The 20,995-nt window shown below is 46.8% G+C and overlaps 1 protein-coding gene across 2 annotated transcripts; it reads left to right on the forward strand.

The window, feature by feature from the left end:
* Positions 1 to 1,023: 1,023 nt before the first annotated feature.
* On the forward strand, positions 1,024 to 20,134 carry LOC103638793 (MORC family CW-type zinc finger protein 3). Of its 2 annotated transcripts, none has more exons than XM_008661607.3 (18): positions 1,024 to 1,198; positions 10,409 to 10,469; positions 10,915 to 10,996; positions 11,294 to 11,444; positions 12,667 to 12,811; positions 14,575 to 14,968; positions 15,511 to 15,694; positions 16,556 to 16,657; positions 16,758 to 17,090; positions 17,434 to 17,517; positions 17,615 to 17,773; positions 17,980 to 18,063; positions 18,170 to 18,307; positions 18,563 to 18,675; positions 19,199 to 19,397; positions 19,489 to 19,573; positions 19,654 to 19,770; positions 19,869 to 20,134. In XM_008661607.3, exons 2-17 carry the CDS (start codon positions 10,421 to 10,423, stop codon positions 19,749 to 19,751), a joined length of 2,400 nt encoding a protein of 799 aa, XP_008659829.1. In that variant the 5' UTR covers positions 1,024 to 1,198; positions 10,409 to 10,420; the 3' UTR covers positions 19,752 to 19,770; positions 19,869 to 20,134. The 2 variants fall into 2 exon arrangements, with proteins under 2 accessions (XP_008659829.1, XP_035818505.1); XM_035962612.1 differs by having other exon boundaries at positions 1,056 to 1,482.
* Positions 20,135 to 20,995: the final 861 nt, after the last annotated feature.

The raw sequence follows: 20,995 nt of genomic DNA on the forward strand, positions 1-20,995 counted from the left end.
TTTCCTTTGGTTTTTTTACAGTTTCTATATATGACTATATCTTCTTCTAGCCTGTTTTAGTTGTTGTTCTATAATTAGCTCAACTAGGGGTGGGTTTGGATGTCTTGAATTGGTCATTTTGGTTATATGGATATGTAATGTGTAATGTCAGAGCTGTTGTCCGTTTATCACAGTTTTGTATCACTAAACAAATATATTTGTGGATTTACTCTTCTTTTCTAGGTACATGTTTAAATGGAGAGGACATCAAAAGCTTTGTGTTTACTTAAAAAAGGTTAGTGAAAAACTATTTAATCTTGCTGAACACGTTTAAACATGTCTAGACCCTAAACAGAGCTCGCCGCTCATCTACCGTTTATGTCACCATTGATAAGAATAGGTCCAAACATTTTTTTTGCCATAACCTAAGATATCATGTCGAAGCAATATCTTACTTAAGATACAATTTTTCTCTCTTCTATTAAATACCTTGACGCATAGAAAAAAAATCCTATCTACAATCTCATTAAAGACTGGTTTGGTGACAAGAGAATTACATGATCTATAGAGAGAAAATCATTTACTATTTAGAAATTTCCTCCCTATGGATCGCCTCTAATTTACAACCGACCCCTAATAAGGTTGCAAACAATGACTGAACGCTAAAGCAACTTTTTTTGAATTTCAAAATAGAACAGGTGTACAAATATCATACTTGGTGGAAGTCAGGGGGCGGCAGCTTGGAGCCCGGAGAGACGTGCACGTAGCTAACGATGGAGAAGATATGCACGCTGGTAGAATAGAAGTCGATAGCAGTTTTAGTAATTTTTAACTATATAACGTGATTCTTTTAAAAAATAATCTAAAATAAACTACTCTTAAGAAAATATGAGATTATCATATTTAGATATTAGATTATGTAATCTAAATCTATAATTTAGATGTTTGTTTAGATATGGATTATATAATCTATTAGATTGACCTAAATATAATACTACCTATCAGGAATAGCATAACTGCACCTTATATGATCCTTGATCCACCACGCACGTAGCAAAGCTCAAATGCCCGTGGATTACCACCACCCAAGGGCAAACCCGTGCCGCTCCACAGTATCCTCGGGGCCAGCCATCCGCCGTTCCGGCTTCCTCCGCATTGTGGTCTTCTGTCTTCCTGCCTGCCTGTAAACCCACTCTCCCTCGCCCCGCCTTTGCCGCCGGTAATCCTGCCCACTCTCCACGTTTTGTTCCAGTCTTAACTCTGAAGTGACCGCGCGACTGCGCCGTTGATTTCGGGCTTTTCTCTTTGGCCTCTGGGGCTCGTGGGTTCCGGCGGCGCGCAACGGTGTTCGGTTACCCTTCGTCTGGGATATTTGGGCGTGGCCTGATTGCGGTGCGCCGGTGCCTGCTCGTTGTCCTGCTTGGGGTGGGGTTTTGTGCCGCAGTGGTGGTGGGGGTTTGGTGCTTTCGCCTCGACGTCACACTACGTTGTTTGCGTAAATCGGTGCGTAATCGGTGGTCATTTCCTCTCTTAACTAATTTCCTTTATAAAAGAGTTAACTGATTTGTTTGTGACCGCGAAAATTTGCATTCAAGTTTCGAAAATGGCCGCAGTTCTCGTGAGGGACTCCGCTTTGTAAGAGTTTGTATGTATTAATTTCTCTGTATGTTTACGTGGTTTAGATTGGTGCTCTTGGGTGCGTTTATTTTCAGTTGAATGCTGTGTTTGCTAGGATCTCGGATTCGAATGGAATCAAACAAGCGACCAATATTTCCTTCCGTGGTCGTGATTTCGAGCGCTTGCCGCTTGGTGCTGATCTTGATGCGTTATTGGTAGAATTGGTGCAATGTTGAAGGTGTATTAGGGGCTCGTTTGGTGGATCACGGCCTTTTGGCCTTATTTGTGACCATGGATTTTGCATTGGACGCATACCTCCTGGGTCGGGTTTGTATTACTTATTTAGTTTGTGTAGTACTGAGTATGCGATTGTGATAGTTTGGTGGGAATGCCAAAAGTTACTATTCGTTCTCTTGGTATATGTTCCATTTTGAGGTTACTTTGAAGTTTGAAGCATTTCCTGGGCACGTAATTTGGCACTTAGCTGTAAATGATCTGCTGGCAGGTGTCAGTTTTTTTTAATTTCAGTAGAACTTCCCCCATGGGTTATGAAAAGGAAAAATCATCTTGTAGCCTGCTCACTTGATCTAGTAGGAAGAGTAATTATGCTATATCCTAATAATAGCTGTGGACCTCTACATGCCTCTTGGCTTGGACTAGGAATGTATTATATTTTGGCTTCATTTTCTTCTTCAACTTTGGATAATTGATCATACTTATTAGGGAAAATTGGATCCATACCATCAAAAGAACTAATCTATAGATCTATACCATCAAAAGAATTCATCTTAGATATATACCATCAAAAGATGTATTTTTTGGATGCTTAGCATTTATGTGAACTCCACGTTAACTTGAAAGGTATGACGTCGAGAAGGCCATGGTCAGGGAGATTGGGAAGCACACCCCCCAGGAGGCCGCATGCCCACCACACACCCACATGCTTGAAGAAAAACATGACGCCCTCCTTCCTCTCACTAACTACTTCTGGTGACTATACCAGCTTCACCAGCCACACATACGCGCGCCGACACGTCCTCAGCGCGTTGGTTCGCCAATTGCTCGAATGCATCAGATCAGCAGTGTCATTCGACAGGCGTAGTTGGTCCTCATGTACCAACTTCATTGCCAATGGCACTAGGCACTAGGCGCAACACCAACATAATGTCTGCCGGTGCCTTACCCGTGATGTCACCACACACACCTTCTTGAACTGCACCCACATGCTTTTAGGCGCCTACCAATGGCAGGTCCTCCCCTATAGCTCACGTCGTATCTCCTCGGGCAGGATTGAGTACAACAGCGGCACCAGGAGTAGCAGCGAGAGGCCTCGACCAGACCACCCTCCCCCTTCCTTACCTTGTTGACTCATTTACAAGTCAAGAACAAGGGAATCACAAAGTTGAGAGTTCATACATGTTGATTCGGTATTAAAAACAACAGAACTAATGATCAAGCTAACGGTATAAACAGGATGGTAGACTTCTATACTATTTCAATCTTTTGATGGTATATATCTGAAGATGTGTTCTTTTGATGACATGAATCCAAATTTCCCTAATTAAGGCGTCGCTTAAGCGTTAGGCGTGCATAGATGGCAAGGCGTCCAACTCGCCTTGCCCACGGACGTATGGCGTGGCAAAGGTTGCAGACGTGCGACGGGATGGGGAGCCGCTGATGCCGTGATCGAGCTTGCGTGCCGAGCATGAGTGGGGGGGGGGAGGGAGCCGAAGATGGAGCACCACACCAGCGCTGCGAGCCTAGAAGGCGTAGAATTGGCAGCGGCTGCTGGAGTAGTGAAAAAGTTAGGGTGTGTGTGGCTGTGGTGGAACCTGGGTTTGTGCTGAGTTAATGGGCTTCTAGATGGGCCACCAAATAAAAGTACATACCATTTTTTCCTTTTCTTTTCCACTTCTTTTTTTTCTTTCTAACATCTTCTGACAGTTTACAATTCAAAGAAAATATTGGATTCTTTGAGTTCTTTATGTTAGAGACCCATTAGAGTATTTCAGGTCCTAATTATATATATATATATATATATATATATATATATATATATATTCATCACCTAGGGTGATGCACCCGACGGTCCTGGACCGTTCGGTGCACCCGACCGAGCACCGAGCCAACCAGCGTGGCTCCGTCCTCGTGCGCAGCTTCGTGCCCCGCACGACTCCCATTGTGCCCCGCGTCGGCTCTATGAGACCGCGCGGCTCCCGTCGCGCACTCGTTGGCTCCACAGGCCCGTGTGTCTGTTAAGTCATTTCCCCTTCCGAATCAGACATTCCAGCGTCCATGCAACATTAAGTTGTTCTTGTTTATCAGTCATTCTGCATTCCGGGTAACATTAAGTCATTCCGGAGTCCAGATATTAAGTCATTCTAGTAAACATTAAGTCATTTTAGGAAATATTAAGTAATTCTTGTTTTCCGTTATTCTTTCATGTTTTTCCTAGACATTTCTTGTTTTGGTTTAGTCATTCTAGACAACATTAAGTCATTCTAGCATCTAGGTAACATAAAGTCATTTTCGTTTTTCAATCATTTTTTCATGTTTTAGACATTCCTTGTTTTTAGTTCAGTCATTCTAGGCAAAATTAAGACATTCAAACGTTCAGGTACCATTAAGTCATCCAGCGTACAAGAAACATCAAGTCATCCATGCTCGATAAGTTGTTATATCCCGACTCGGCTCGGCTCGTGTGGGGGGCGCGTGCATGGTAGAGCAGACAGGTGCGGTGGCTCGACTCGAGGGTGGGCGCGTGCGGGCGAGCCGGCTTGAGTAGGGAGGCTGGCTCGGTCGGGCTGGTGCGCCGGGCGGTCCAGGTGATGGACTGTTGGATCCATCAACCTAGGTGATGAATAGATTTGCTAGGATAGGGTGGGGCTGAATATAGAGTTCTAACACCCCCCCCCCCCCCCCCCCCCCGCAGTCACAACTCTATCCTGTACAAACGTTGAGACTGGATCGAAAGTCGAGGAAGACACTGGACGACAGGCCCTTGGTGAATATATCGGTGAACTGCAACGTTGTGGGGACGTTGAGAACCCAAACGTCGCCTGCTGCGACATGCTCCCGGACGAAGTGTAGGTTGATCTCCACATGCTTCGTGCGCTGATGTTGCATGGGGTTGGTGGAGAGATAGACGGCGCTGACGTTGTCGCAGTAGACAAGGGTGGCGCGCTGGAGGGGGCTGTAGAGCTCGTGGAGGAGCTGGCGCATCCAGGACGCCTTGGCCACGCCGTTAGCCATAGCGCTGTACTCGGCCTCTGCGCTGGAGCGGGAGACGACGGGTTGAAGCATGGTAGACCAAGAGACGAGGTTGGCACCCAGAAATACGGCATAACCGGAGGTGGATCGGCGCGTGTCGGGGTAGCCAGCCCAGTCAGCGTCGGTGTAGACCACAAGTTCCGACGTCGAGGATGGTTGGAGGAGGCCGTGGTCGAGGGAGCCCCGGAGGTAGCACAGAATCCGCTTGAGAGCGGTGAGGTGGGGCTCCCGTGGTGTGTGCATATGAAGGCACACCTGTTGAACGGCGTAGGCGATGTCTGGCCGGGAGAAGGTGAGGTACTGGAGCGCGTCTGTCAGGCTCCGGTAAGACGTTGCGTCGGCAACCGGGGGCCTGTTGTCCTTAGAGAGCTTCGCCTGAGTGTCGACAGGCGTGGAGCAGGGCTTACGGTCGGACATGCCAGCCCGCTCCAGAATGTCGATGGCGTACTGACGCTGGTGCAGGAAGAGACCCTAGGGCCGTCGTTCGGCAGTGATGCCGAGGAAGTGGTGGTGAGGCCCCAGGTCCTTCATCGCGAACTCCCGCTGGAGGCAGCGATCGTGCGTGGCAGGAGATCGGCGGTGGATGACGTGAGCACAATGTCGTCGACGTAGAGGAGATAGACGACGTCATCGCCCCACCGGTAGATGAAGAGAGATGTGTTCGACTTGGCCTCGACGAAGCCGATGGAGGCCAAATAGGTGGCGAAGCGGCTATACCAGGCCCGCGGCGCCTGCTTGAGGCCGTAGAGTGAGCGGTTCAGCCGGCAGACCAGGTCTGGGTTGGCGGCGTCGACGAATCCGGTGGGCTAGTTGCAGTAGACAGTTTTCGTCAGAGTGCCATGAAGGAAGGCGTTCTTGACGTCGAGCTAGTGGATCACCCAGTTCTAGGAGAGGGCGAGAGAGAGGACGACACGGACTGTGGCGAACTTGATGACGGGGTTGAAGGTCTCATCGTAGTCCACGTCGGGACGCTGGGTGAAGCCCCGATGAACCCAGCGGGCCTTGTAGCGGTCGAGGGAGCCATCCAAAGTCAGCTTGTGGCGAAAAAGCCACTTGCCAGTGACCACATTGGTGCCGAGAGGACGTGGCACCAGGTCCCAGGTGTGGTTGGCCAACAGGGCCGCGTACTCCTCCATGGCCCGACGCCAGTGAGGGTCGGCGAGGGTGGTGCGGACGGAGGAGGGGACCGGGGAGGCGTCCAGGGGAGTAGCGGTCGTATCAGCGACCAGGATCAGCCTGTCGACAGGCCGAAGAACACCGACGACACGAGTCACCATGGGGTGAGTGTGCTCGGGGTCGTGGTGAATGGCGACAGGGTGGTACACTGACGGCTCAGGGGCCACGGGCATGGTCGGGCCGCGTCGATGATAGACGACGGCGGGGTCGGCGAAGTGGGTTGCGCGCGTTGAGGGCCCCGGGTCCGTGGGCGCCGAGGGAGGAGCGCTCTCGCGGAAGTGGTAGACGATGGCGGGGTCGGCGAAGCGGGTCTCGCTCGTCGACGGGGCCGCGCGTAGCGCAGGTGGGGTCGACGGGGCCGTGCTTGGCGCAGGCAGGCGTGCGAGTGGGGGTGGCGAAGCCATATGTGGTAGGCATGGGGTCGTTGGGACCACATGAGAGGGCGTTGAAGCTGTGCGAGGTGCGGGTAATGGTGCGAGGCCAGGTGCCGGGGTACTCGGATCAGACTCAAGGAGGGAGTCGAGATCGGTGGGTGGTGAGGAGCCAGCAAGGGGAAACACATCTTCGTCGAAGACGACATGACGAGAGATGATGATGCGATGGGAGGTGAGGTCAAGACAGCGATACCCCTTGTGGTCAGGAGAGTAGCCAAGGAAGAGGCAGTGAGTGGAGCGGGGAGACAGCTTGTGAGGGGCAGTGGCGGAGGTGTTGGGATAGCAGGCACAACCGAACACCCGAAGGTGGTCGTGCCGTAAAGGGCGAAGTGTGGGGTGGGGTGTTTCACCACCTTTGATGGGAGGCGGTTGAGGAGGTGTGTAGCTGTGTGTAGGGCCTCTGCCTAGTAGCTGGCAGGGAGACACCTGGAAGAGGAGGCAGCAGATCATGTTGGTGGTAGTGCGAATCATGCGCTCTGCTCGACCGTTCTGGGCAGAGATGTATGGGCACGAGAGGCGCAACTGGACGCCACTGGTGAGGAAGAACGACCGAGAGGCATGATTGTCGAACTCTCGGCCATTGTCACACTGTAGTGCGTGGATCGGGCGACTGAACTGGGTGGAGACCCAGGCGAAGAAGTGAGTGAGGGTGGTAAATGTGTCGGATTTCAATCGCAGAGGAAAAGTCCATAGGAAATGAGAAAAATCATCCAAAATCACCAAATATTATTTGTATCCAGAGAGACTGAGTACAAGAGAGGTCCATAGATCACAATGATCTAGGTCAAAAGCTTGCTCAGCCCTAGAAGAAGAGGTGGTAAAAGGGAGACAGGAATGGCGGCCAAGTTGACATGCATGGCAAAGGCCCTCAAAATGTCCCCTATTACAAGAAGAGTCTAAAGTGCTGGAAAGCTTGGTCATGACGCCAGGTCCTGGGTGGCCAAGACGACGATGCCAAGTGGTGGAGGTGGTGGTGGAGACCATGACGGGAGGTGGAGACGCGCCGGTGGACGACGGCCGAAGCGTGTAGAGGGGACCGACGCTGTCACATCGGGCGAAAGGGGTCCTGGTGGCTAGATCCTTCACAGAAAACCGGTAGGGTGTCAAACTCAATGGAACAAGAATTGTCGGTGGTGAACCGAGGGACAGAAAGGAGATTGTGAGTGATGTGAGGGGCTACGAGAACGTCGTTGAGGTAGAACGGTCCAGGGAGTACCGAGGCACCTACAGAGGTGACCGGAAGAGTGGAACCGTTTCCAACGACGATCGAGGTAGGGTGTGTGGGAGGAGGTGGGTGTGAGCGAGAGAGCATGCCCGTGTGGGGGTGGTGTGATAGGAGGCACCGGAGTAGATGACCCGTCGGAAGGCGGTGGGGCCAAAGCCATGGTGCTGTAGGCGGAGGCGAGGGCGGTAGGGTCCCAGCCGGCAATGAACGAGGACCATGATGTCGTGGTAGACGACCCCAGAGGCGGGAGCTGAGGCGGGGCCGGGGTCGGAGGTGGCACGCCGTATGGAGGCATGCCGTAGGCGTGCGGCGTAATCAGGAGAGCCGGCACTGGAGGACGGGAGGCGTTGGGGGCCTAACCCGACCACATGGAGATGGTGCTGGTCCAAGGGTTGTAGAACGACGACCAACTCTGGCCGCCGCCCCGGCCGGTGGAACCTCCACGAGAGGAGCCGTCGCCCCCACGTCCGCCCTTGCAAGGCGACGGCCACCGTCGGTGGTGGTATGCTGATGAGGGCCCGTAGGAGGCGCAGCAGGGGGCCGAGCGTGGGTCCCGGTCGACGGAGCGCGGCGGGCCTGCCCCCGGGAGACGCCTGGGTGCCAGGAGTGGTGCTGTTGAGGGCCGGTGCCGGGGTGTGAGCTTCGAAGGTCATGGTGAGCTCCTCAAGGAGAAGCTCATTCCTCACGGCATGGAAGGTGGGGAAAGGGACGATCCTCTTGATCAGCGCCTTCAGGTGGCCGTAGCGGGGGCTGAGGCCACGCAGGAGGTTCAGCACCAAGGTACGGTCTGCCACTGGATCGCCGAGGTCGCGGAGGGTGTCCGCCATGCCATTCATCTGGCGGCAGTACTCCACAGAGAGGACCCCCTGGGAGAACTCGTGGAACTGAGCGTCGAGGTGTAGAGCTCGAGCATCACGGTTCCCGAGGAATTGTTCCTCAAGAGCGAGCCACGCCTGGCGGCCCGTGTGCGCCTGGTCGCGGATGATGTCCTGGAGTTCGACGATGATGGTGCCGTGGAGCCATGAGAGCACCACAGTGCCCATCAGGGACCAGGTTGGGGACGGCGGGTCGACGATGTCGTCGAGGACGTGGTTGGCGAGCACAAAGCGACGCAGGGTGAGTAGCACCTGCCCCCGCCAGCGAGGTTAGTGGGAGGATGCTGGGTCCAGCACTATGGAGACGAGGGACCGGATGTTGTGGAGGCCGGCAACCTGGGCGTGAAGAGCGGCGACGTGGTCGGCATCGAGCCCAGAGGCGTGGGGGCCTCTGGGGTGGGCGGTGGTGCGTCAAGACCCGCCGGTGAATGCCCGTGGATGAGGCGCTGCGCGGTGGCCAGCTGAGCGGTCATGGCGGTGCTCGTGGCCCGCTCATGCTCCAGGGCCAGGGAGGCGGTGCGCTGGCGCTCCTAGGAGGCGACAACGACAACTTGGAGTGGCGACGAGCGTGGCAGACGCAGGCGCAGTGGCCTGCGGGGATGGGGTAGCCTCCGTCCACACGGGGTTGGGGGTGGAAAAACCTGGTGGGGAGCGAGAGGAGCGTCGGTGTGCGGCCGGGAGGATGGTGGGTAGTGGCCCGAGGCCGGAGATGAACGGAGTAGCGACCGAAAGGGTCGCGGTGGCGCTGTTGGAGAGGAGGCCCTGCGCGCACGACGACTACGTCGGTCGGGCCAGCCGGGGCGGCGAGGCTTGCGGCCACCGCTGCCGCTGTCGGGTGGGTGGCAGCGGCAACCCCCGTGGGGTGGTGGGCAGAGCCGGCAGGGTCGTCCATAGGAGCTGGGCGCGGCGGTCGGGTGCCGGCGCGGTGGCCTAGCGTGGGGACGCCGGCGGTGGCGCAACGGCCGAGCGCGGGAACGCCGGCGGTCGGGACGACTTGGAGAAGGTGGCAGTGGTCGGGGATGGCCGGCGGCGGTCCTGGGCAGGGCGCACTCGGCAACGACCTGGAGAGGAGGTCGACCCGATCACCCGACACGACGAATCCGCGACACGCGAGCGACGGCGGGGGGACGAGCTCGGGGTCGGAGGGGTTGGCGGCGCAAGCGCGCAGCACCGCAAGCTTGTGAGGGGTGAGGCTACGAGTTGCGACGGCCGACGGTGCGAAACTACAGCGGCGCGCGGCGTCAATGGAACGGCCGAACGGTCACAGGCGAACGAGCGGTTGGCCGCACGCCTGGGAGGGAGGAGAGGATGCGGCGCCAGCGGTGGCGGCGCGGCTGGGAGAGGGAGGAGGGGTGGCGGCGGCTGGGAGGAGGAAACCTAATTTGGCTCTGGTACCATGTTGATTGTTGTAACCCTAACCCTAGGATAGGGTGGGGCTGAATATTAATAGTCACATGGAGATGAGCCTGGCCCAGTACAGAGGGGCAAGAGTGTACATGTACAACGAGAATCCCCAAACCCTAATACAATTCTAACATATATAATATTATATTTCTGTAAACACCTCATCTTAACTCTCTATATTTTCCTATCTTTATATATGAGTAAGACATCGCCTCACCTTATGCCTTTCTGCTTAAAAGGTGAAAAGGGGGTTGCTCGCCTTATCGCCTTGATAACTATGTAGTTGATTGACTTTCAGCGCATTTTTAGGCTTGATTTCAGTTAAGTTTAGATGAAGGTTTATTACCTCAGTTGTTTTAATTGTAGGTGTATTACCTTATCTTCGAATATAACCATTTGTCATGGCAATGTTCATTCTGTTCTAGCAGGTAAAGCAAAAAATGGGAAGTGAGACATTTGATTTGAATGAGCAACCACATGAAAATGAAGGTACGAGAGTCATGGATAATCGTCAGTTTGTTACCGTGTTATAATGTATAACATATTTTTTGTAGACTGGGTTTTCCATAACAAATTCGGATGACATTTCTGCAAATCCTTGTACAGCTCAAAATTACTTGCGCCCTTCTGTATGAACTGTACTGTAACTTCAGTTTTTATAATGTACCACATTTACTTTGTGCATATTATCAGTTGTAAGTTGTAACCATGTATATTGAATTGCTCATCAATGTAATGTGGCTTGAACTTTGGGATGGGTCTAAATTCTCTTATGAAGTATGAACATGTATTGTCCATTAAACTTCATTCCAATCTGTGATTTTTCTTAAACTTGAACTTTGTTTCCTCTTTTTGACTTTTTTCCCTAACTATATTTGTATAATAGAATAAATTTATACAAGATTTAGCCTAAAGAGCACAATTTTTATGGTAGGTGGCGGCCTGAATTATGTGTTGTTGCAAAAGGATTGTAAGAACATATGCCGCACCAAAGTTTATGATCTTCCCATAGAAGTGTAAGTTGACATTTTTTATGACAATTTAGTTACATTAAGTACTTTGTGTATTTGGACCGAACTGTTGGTAAAAACATGGGATGGTTCATGTTTATGTAACATATTATTGCACATCAACACCATTTAAGTTAACTGTGGACACATGGCCTTTTCACTAGTTTAGTGCAATGTGCAACACTGTTGTCCCTATGGTCAACTATCTCTGAAACCATTATGTGTCTGTTGTAATCATGCATATATGGATGTTTTGGTTGCAGCAGTGCCCTAAAACATCACAAGTATTCTTTCCTTTTGCAGGCCGATCATTTGGTCAGTTACTGCATTTGTGCCAATTAAAGCTTACCAAAAGAGTGATTTCCCAAAATTTTTGCTGCTTCCCTATCCTGAAGACAGTCGTCAGAAATCTGAATGGGGAAAATTCATGCGCTTCCTTTCAGAAAATAAAAGGGTAAACTATTTTCTACATAAAGAATAAAGATACTAAACAAGAAGGCTACTTTTCAGTTTGTATAATTGTTCTCTGAAAGAATTAGAGACAAACCTACTAACCATCCCGGAGTTGTCACTTTGGATGTTACGTGAGTAGCTAAAGTTGTTACAAAAAGTGTACAGGGACATGGGCATCTGGATTAAGATTTAAGAAGAATAAGAAAGTTTAGTGTTGATGATGTAAACAAGGTACTTTGAGGCATTGGATCAAACCAGTTTCTGGAAGGCTAAAGAGGACCGTGCACAGAATCCCATAGCAAAACACATTTCGTTACAGTGAATGGATTTCAAATTAGGGGTCTTGGTATTTACAGCTGAGGACTCTTACACTTTCTGTGTATCTTTACAGCCTTGCCTTTGGTATGGAACAGCATAACATACAACCACCCCCCCCCCCCCCCCCCCCCCCACAACTACCACCACCCCTGCACGCCACAACATCTGCTTATGTTGCCTCTTACCTCTAGGAGGCTTTGGGAACCATCCTTCCTGGGTCAGTACCTGATCCATCCTTGATCTGACAGTAAACTTCTAGATGGTTCTGGAAGTCTACCTCCAGAAGGGTTGCCATGGGTTCCCTTGGAGCAGGTCACTGGCCACCCTGAGGATGGGATTCTATACCATGGGCAGATGGGCTACCTCTTGCTGTCGACTACAAAAAAATCGGGCGAGGAGGGAATGACTGCCCTCCTGGTATATTGCCTGGGGTTGGCACTCAAGGATGCACACAGCCCATTGATGGCTAAGAAGAGACCGAAACACTGGTTCCCGCTGAGAAAATCCTCGAACTCGACTCCATCACTAACGAGCCGGTGTCAACCATTCACTCTGCAACGGCCCAACCGGAGGGTGGCGCATAGGACATCATAACCCAAGAGCGGATGAGGCAGAACGAGGGAATTTTTTTAACCAAGCCGAAAAATTTGCACCGGAGGGGAATTGAACCCGGGACTTAGAGGTGCTACTCAGAAGCCCTTAATCACTAGGCTAGAGGCCCTTTCGCTTTTGCTGTCAACTACAACGTTGAAAATACGGTTGGTGCCGATCTATTTCCCCAACAGGTGGTGAGGGAGAGGGGGTCGATGTGCTGTATGAAAATCATCTAAAATACTTTAGGCAGATTTTATGTGGCTGTATTTTGTTCACACAATCTAGTGAATCTGTTTTTGTTGTTTGTGAAGGCTGCTATTGCTAGATGTGGGTCCTCAACTTTCCACATACTTGCTCCTGAACCTGATGAATGCTCAAGTTTTCCGCATGCGGTGCTCTTGTATGAGTGTGGACAAAATGGCCCTGGAGATTGCAAACATATGGCAGGAACATCTGGTATGGGGTTTTCTGTGATGTCCCTTGAAAACAACTCTTTTAGATAATTCAGTAGCCCTACATGAGTACATTTTGTCATATCAATTTCATCACTGACAGTTCGCTTATGTGGGTGATGTCAAGTCATTTCCTTTTTTTAATCGAACGCGCAGGAGAACTGCACATCTTATATATTAGAGAGGAATAAAAACCTTACAAAAAGGAGATCTTGCTGAGCAAGTCTCTCCCAAGGCCCCTACACAAAAACCCGAAGGAAATTACAAACTAGAACCGTAACTTGACCCGACCTCGGCCAGAGCTACAACTAAGCCTAGGCTCTCAAGCTCCTTAGCTCCTGCTATTGCCCAGCTAACACACTCATCCGAGAAACATCTAAAAAATTCTAGGTAAGGATGGAGACTCTCCATGAAACACTGCTCTGTTTCTTTGAAGCCATAGGCACCAAGCATCCCCTCTTCTGCAACCTGTCAGCTGTCCAACACCTGTTCCTTATTGCCAACCAAAGAAAAAACTTGCATTTAGGAGGGGCCCAAGTCGTCCATAATCTCTCCCATGGCTCAAAAACAATAGAGCCGAAGAATAAGACATTGTAACATGATTTAGAAGTAAACAACCCCGAGGCCTCAAGTCTCCAAACATGGTGGTCTTCCTCCTGAGAAAGTTGCACCTCACCTAAAGCATCCCATAAGAGAAGAAATTGTTGACAAGATTTTTGAAGACTAGGTTATCACTGTATGCAGATGATGTATGGTGTAAATTTGGTTTGAAGGGCCCAACACATATATTGTAAATTAGGAATCCCAAGCACTCCAAGCTTTAAGGGTCTTGTGACTTTGGCCCTATTTGTTTCAGCTTTTTTCCAGCTTCTGGCCACCAAAAGCTGCTACAGACTGCCAAACGCTCAGCTTTTCAGCCAGCTTTTATAAAATTCGTTTTGGTCAAAACCATCTAAAATCAATATAAACACATAATCGGTAGGAATCCGTCACTTTCTAGATCTTGAACCCTATGGACACCTTCATCTTCCTCCGCACATAATCGCAACGATACTCAGATTCTCTACACAGCCAGATTCTCTCCACAACCAGATTCTTAGAAAAGCTGGTCAGAAAAAAGTTGAACCAAACATGCCCTTTATCCCAGGCCACGAGGCATCTTCCTCCATTCACCTCCTTTCTCCCTCTTCACATAAATCCTTTTTTCACTTTATTAATTGCTTTAATCACCCACTTAGGGACGTTCATGGCTGAAAGCACAAAGCGCACAAGGGCTGTCCTTCCAGCAAGGTTGAGGAGCCTAGCTTTCCAATTAGGCAGTCTATCTGCAATCTTGTCAACCCAATTCATCAATATATTCCTGTTAAGCTTCTTATCTGAAATAGTCAGCCCCAAATAAGTGCAAGGGAAGGAAGAAGAGGAGCTTATAGAATGTTACACCCTTCATGCAGCAAATCATCTTCACATCTTATTGGGATTGCTCAACTCTTGTGCAAATTAGTTACTGAGCGTGAAGCTTCCCCAAAGCAGTCAAGAATGAGCTTGACACAGTTTAGCTCCTCCTCTCTAGGCTTGATAAACAAGACTACATCATCTGCATACAGTGATAATCTAGTCTTCACATTGGCACCTTCCAGACTAGCCAAATTTTTTGAGCTATCTTCTGTTTGATTCTTTATTTGGATCATTACTTTTTAATTGTGTTGTGTCACACGTGGTTGAACTTGATATGCAATAAACTACACCGTATTTCCTTCATGACATCAGGGAAACGTGTGAATAGTAATGTGATGAATGCTTCAAAGAGGCCTTTTAAGAGTGACTTTCAATATGGTTCAAGAAACTCTAAGCCACCACACTTTAAAGAGGAGGTCTGTGATAGTTTACTGAAGCCCAAGAAGATGGAAACTTCACCTAAGCATTATGATCCTTTCGTCACAGAACACCATAGACTAGTTCTGGAATCCTCTCCATGTGAATCTGTTGAAGACAGCCCAAGAGTTTTGAATCCGGTGGTAAAAAAGAGAATGGCTTCTCCTACCAAAAATTTCATTGTTGCAGACCCTAGTTATCTGCGAACACTTAGTCAGACACATGCTAGCTGGATATTTGGAGCGATAGCTGAGCTCATTGATAATTCCAGAGATGCTGGTGCATCAAGGTATGCTCATCTTTCAGGATTCTGTAATCAGAATATTTTGTTCTTTTATTTTTGCAATCAGTTTGGGTCCTGTTTATAATCTGTGTAATGTGTTGTGCTGTATTAGCCTTTTTAAAATTGAAATATTCTCATGTGAGTATGTGGCTGTAAGAGGTTCTCAGTTTGTTTATATTTGAAAGAAAAAGAAAATGATCTCTTAACAGAAAAATCAAACTCTAGTTTAAAGAGTCACCATAGTGTCAACATGTTCTATTTGTAGTTTTCAGAATTCTCTTGCATGAGACACCAAACTGTCTTGTATGTTTGTAGTTTATTTTCTATTTTCAGTTATTCCTATTTCACCATGCTAATCAGTGTTTTTAAAGCGTAACTGCGTAAGGTGAGGCAAGGCGTTGGACCGCCGCCTGGACGCCTAGGTGGCGCCTAGGTGGGCAAGGCACCTAGGATTTCTGGGCACTGGCCTACCGCCTGGACGCCTAGGCGACGCCTTAGAAACATTGATGCTAATTACTTGTTTCTTATTGTTATTTATATCATGGAAGGTTGAGTATTTCCATCGAGCATTTGTTTTCAAAGAAAGCACAGAAGAAAATTCCTGTCTTATCTGTAATTGATGATGGACATGGAATGACATATCCTGACATCATGAGAATGATCTCTTTTGGCCATAAACGACCAAATGGACATCGTGAGGATCAGATTGGAAGATTTGGCATTGGATTCAAGGTAGAAAGTTCTCAGTTGAAGATGGCTTCATCTTCCTCTATTTCAGTGTTTCTACTCAAAGGCACAGTTTTAGATTGCACTGTAGTCCTATCTTCGGTGATGTGGTGCTTTATCTCACCTAAACTTTCAAATTCCAGTGATGAACACAACATTTTCTATTACCTTCCTTCCGAATTATAAGGCATTTTGGCTTTTCTAGATACATAACTTCTGCTATATATTTAGATATGCACTATGTCTAGGTACATAGCAAAAGTTCTGTATTTAGAAAAACCAAAATGTCTTATAATGTGGAATGGAGGGAGTATTATTTTCACGGGACTGAAGCAGTTTTATCTGAAGGCTCTTAGTTGTGTGACACTGAGAATTTGTTTCTATATTATTCAACAGTCGCAGAAGATATGTTCATTGATAAATATCTACATTCGTCATTTCTGTTAGCTAGCTTTTTTCTTTCCTGCCTGGCGCTATCCTTCAAGTTGATATACACTCCATCATTTCTGCCTTAAAAGCTCACATGAATGAAAATGCCTATTGTTTGTTTCAATGTTTTCAAGTCGGACGACTTGCTGGCTGACCGACTTGGGCGAGTAATCGTGATTAATCACGATTAGTCGGATGACTTGGCGATTAATCGCTATTTTCCCGAACCGACTTGGACGACCTGGTGAATATTACAATTATCAGTTCAGAGTTTCTGGTTCCATGATTCATAGCTGTCCTAGCGCTGCAAACAGTACTTCAATGATTCAATCATGCATGCAGTCTCAGCTGATCATTTTTGTTCGCATACAGAGTTATATTGTATGAAGATTGCTGTTGTTACTAATTTTGTTTCTATTTTCTTTGCGGTACATGTAGACTGGTGCTATGAAACTCGGAAAAGATGCAATTGTTCTCACACAAACTAAATCCTCCAGATCGGTGGCCTTTCTTTCTCAGTCTTTTAATGAAGAAAAGGATGTATGTATTGTTCTTATTGCTCCCCATCTCCCCTGCCTCCCTCAGAATATTGCCTTTTAATATTCTATTGAGGATCGTTAAACTGAATAATTCGCTGCAGAATCTTGAGATCCCTGTGGTGGCATATCGAAAGGAAGGGCAGTATATGGAAGTTGATTTGAGTGTGCAGTCTGATGCTACTGCAGAATATAACTTGAACGCTATTAAGAATTTTTCTTCCTTCAACGAGTATTTCATTGGAGAAAAGTTGGGCCTATTTGGTGAAGATACTGGGACACAAATCTACATATGGAATTTAGACACATGGGGTACTGATTACACATTGGAGTGGAATTCTGGTAAGTCTTCAGAAAATCCTGTGCACCATGGTCGTGGAGACATATTAATCCGTTCAAGAAGAGTCAGATCACGTCCAGGACAAACAAGTAACAAGGTATGCTCTGTAACTCTAACTCTTCATTAGTTTACTTTTGATCTCTGAGGCAAAAGACAACCATAGTAAACATGACTCCTAGGGATGTATTTTGATTTCGCCTTGTAGGATCCAGAAGTTCATTGTAGCTTTCTGATGGGATACTGTAGCTTTCATGTTTTTATATATACTGTGATGATGATGCATGATGGTACTCAAACATTTGAGTACACTGAACCTTGTGCATGGTTGATTTGGAACCCAGCCGTATTCTTTGTTCATGTCATAGTTTCAATGGTTCTTAATGTCATATTTACGATTCTTCTGTGCATTGAATCACTTCTTTTATGAATTGTATTCTTAGGTGCTGTTGGATTATTCTCTTCAGTCCTATCTGGAAGTTATGTTCTTGAATCCTCGGATGAAGATATCTGTCCAAGGGTCTTTGGTAAATATTCTTTCTTGAATACTCTTTGCTACTCTTGTGTCATTTATTTTTATGTTATAGTTGCCTGTTTTCATTTTCTGGGTTTTTTACATGGCAGGTCAAAAGCCGCCCGTTGGCGAAGACCCTTAACAAGACTTCTGTTGTGTCTGGTGAAATTATGGAAAGGACTATTATATTGACTCTGGGAAGGAGCAAGGTAGAATGGGACAGAACAAACTGTGGAATCTTCTTGTATTGGCATGGTCGTTTGATAGAGGTGAGGTTAGCTGTTCTGGCTTTAATAGTTACTCTGCCTTCTGAGACTCAAGAGTGATTTGTGGCTCGATTTATGTTGTAAATGAAAATAGACGTGTTAGATGTAACATCTAGCTGCGGGAATTACATCGAAAGTTCTTTGTCCAACTTTATTTAGCTGTAAATGTTTGTTTTGCTGTACTTATGATTATGTGTTTCACTTTTCAGTCTTACAAGCGGGTTGGAGGCCAAAAGCATAGTACTGACATGGGGCGTGGAGTAATAGGAGTTGCAGATATCACAAATCTCATTGTATGTTTACACCATGAATACCCTATTCTTTGTTTTTGGTTGAGCAAGAAACTCGGTTCTCCTTTAGCCTAATATCTATGTAATTAACTGCTCTGTTCTTTGGCAGGATGATGAAGATGGTAATTCATGGGTTCTGAACAATAAACAGGGATTTCAAGATTGTGAAATGTATGCTAAACTGGAGGAGTGGCTTGGTAGGAAAGTGGATGAATACTGGGATACGAAATTTGACAGTCTCACGCTGGTATGGGTTATGATTTTGTTTTATTCTGGAATAAATTAATGTGCCTTACTTCTCGTGCATGTGGGGTCATGAAGTGCTAAATGTTCATACTAATGCCTTAACCTTAGCGGGGTGGGGGTGGGGGTGGGGTGGGAGGATTGCATTTTCTTTCCAATCTTTGATTCTTTGATTATACTTTTCATCAGAAGCTGAATGTCTATATTATGTATGAACGAAGTTCTAATTGTAGATTCTTTCATTGCTGTCTTCATCCAGAGAAAAGGGGATGAGCACCACAATACTGATTCTGACTGGGTTCAGTGCTACAGCTGTCGTAAATGGAGAATGTTGAATGCAGGCTTCAATGTAGACAATCTTCCTGAGGAATGGTTTGTATGAGGCAGTCATGAAGGATTTTCAAACATGATGAAGTCATGATTTTGATATCGTGCCCTTTTTACTGTTAAGCTGTAATGACACAATTGATTGGTTTACACGTTAACACTAGAGCACTTCTTTTAGTTAGCATTAATCTTTCTTTTAGATCAGGTGACTATGCTCTCTTTAATCATACACAGACGATCATAGATGGATATAAGTAGTAATTTTACCATTGAACACTTAGCTACCATCACACCACATCATATCACTTCTTTTTTTAATCTTGATATCTTGCTGGCTTCTCAGTTCTCACCTTAGTGGATAAGCATTCAGTTGTTCATGTATCAGTTTTAGTACTCATCGTCTGAATAGGGATCTCAAATTATTATATGTTCCAAACTATTTTTAGATACATGTAACATTGCAATTGCGTGGTTTATACAATGTGAGTTTATGATTTTGGTTCACTAAAGTTTATACATGGGTATTACTTTTTATATAGTTTTTAAGCCCTGATGTTCTGAATTTCAGGTTCTGCTACATGCCACCATTCAATGGCAAATGTGAGATTCCTGAACAACAAGCGGGACCAGACATCATTGTGATAGGTGAGAAGAGATCTGGACATGATGAACAAAAAAAGGCTGCCCTGCAAGGAGGTACACCGGAGGAGGAAATGAGGCATGAGAACCACGAGATTCAGATGATTACTCAAGATGAATTTGTGAAGGTAGCTAGTAACCCTAAATCATATAACACAATTCCTCTTTGCTCAAGATCAAAGCCATGGAGATAAATAGTTGTCCATATTCTGTACTCAGAATGTTCAGGATATGCCGGAGGTTGTCCACAAGCGAAAGAAAATTTCAAGTGGCACCCCATCAAAGCCCCAAAAAAACCGCGATGGTAGGACCATCATACCCGCTGAGCTTCCCTATTTTTTATCAGTTGTTTCTTGCATGAACTAAAAAAAAATCCCTTTTCAGATGATCTGGAAGGCGTGTCCTCACAAACTGAAGATGACGTCCCTCTCACTAGGTTAAAGAGGCTAAGGAGAGGGCCTGCAAGGACTAACAAAAGGTGACAGAAAGTGAAAATACACGGTAACCATTCTGCGCCTTTCCTAAAAGTTACACGCCAGTAAAGTAATGATCACTCTGCTTCATTTTCCTTGGGCTTAATGCGTCTGCTCTTTCCCCAGCCGGTGCAATGCTTCATTTGGACTGGACGGATTTTGGACTTAACGAGACTGATGCATGAATCATGATGACATGAGACCTTCGTTTAGCACACTGCCAGCTATAATTCTCTAGCTTTTGTGTAGTAGAATTTGGAAACATGCGTTGCTGTTGGATTAGGCGTCTGTTTGTAAATAGGTGTCCCTCGCATTCAAATGTTGCAGCTTAGGCCCTGGGATCCATTAGCTACTATTAGTTAGCTAGCTAATAGACTAAGGGGGTGTTTGAATGTATTAGAGCTAATAGTTAGTTAGCTAAAAAGTTGCTAGTGGAATTAGCTAGCTAACAAATAGATAGCTAACTATTAACTAATTTACTAAAAATAGCTAATAGTTGAACTATTAGTCAGGGTGTTCGGATGTCTCCAACTAATTTTAGCCACTAACTATTAGCTCTAGTGCATTCAAACACTCCCTAAAGGGGTATTTGAACGTACTAGAGCTAATAGTTAGAGGTTGTTTAAATGCACTAGAACTAATAGTTAGTGGCTAAAATTAGTTGATGCATCCAAACACTCTAGCTAATAGTTCAACTATTAAGGGTGTGTTTGGTTTGAGGTTAAAGTAAGATGAGTCGGGGGCGCCACCGTCCCCTCAATTTTTTGGGATCACGCCGCCCCCAAAAATCACTCCGGTGTTCACATCACCCCCGCTTGACTCTCAACCAAACACTATAGAAAACGTGGTCGTCTCATTTCATCCCTCTTTGTACATTCAACCAAACGCACCATAACTATTTTTGGTAAATTAGTTAATAGGTAGGTAGTTATTTGTTATCTAGCTAATTCCACTGACAAATTTTAGCAAACTAACTATTAGTTCTAGTGCATTTAAACACCCTCTTAGTTGACTAAGTGAAATTAGCTAGCTAAAAAATAGTTATCTAACTATTAGCTAATTTGCTAAAATAGATAATAGCTAAATTACTATCTAGACTGTTTGGATGTCATCAACTAATTTTAGCAGCTAACTATTATCTCTAGTGTGTTAAGCACTCCCTAGCTAATATTATATGCTATTAACTATTTTTGTTCAACTAATCACTACAGTATTTAAAACTTGAGTTTTCTCGTACGTCGCCTCGTCTGACC

The sequence above is a fragment of the Zea mays genome, chromosome 9 (assembly GCF_902167145.1).
Source record: "Zea mays cultivar B73 chromosome 9, Zm-B73-REFERENCE-NAM-5.0, whole genome shotgun sequence".
Taxonomy (NCBI): Eukaryota; Viridiplantae; Streptophyta; class Magnoliopsida; order Poales; family Poaceae; genus Zea; species Zea mays.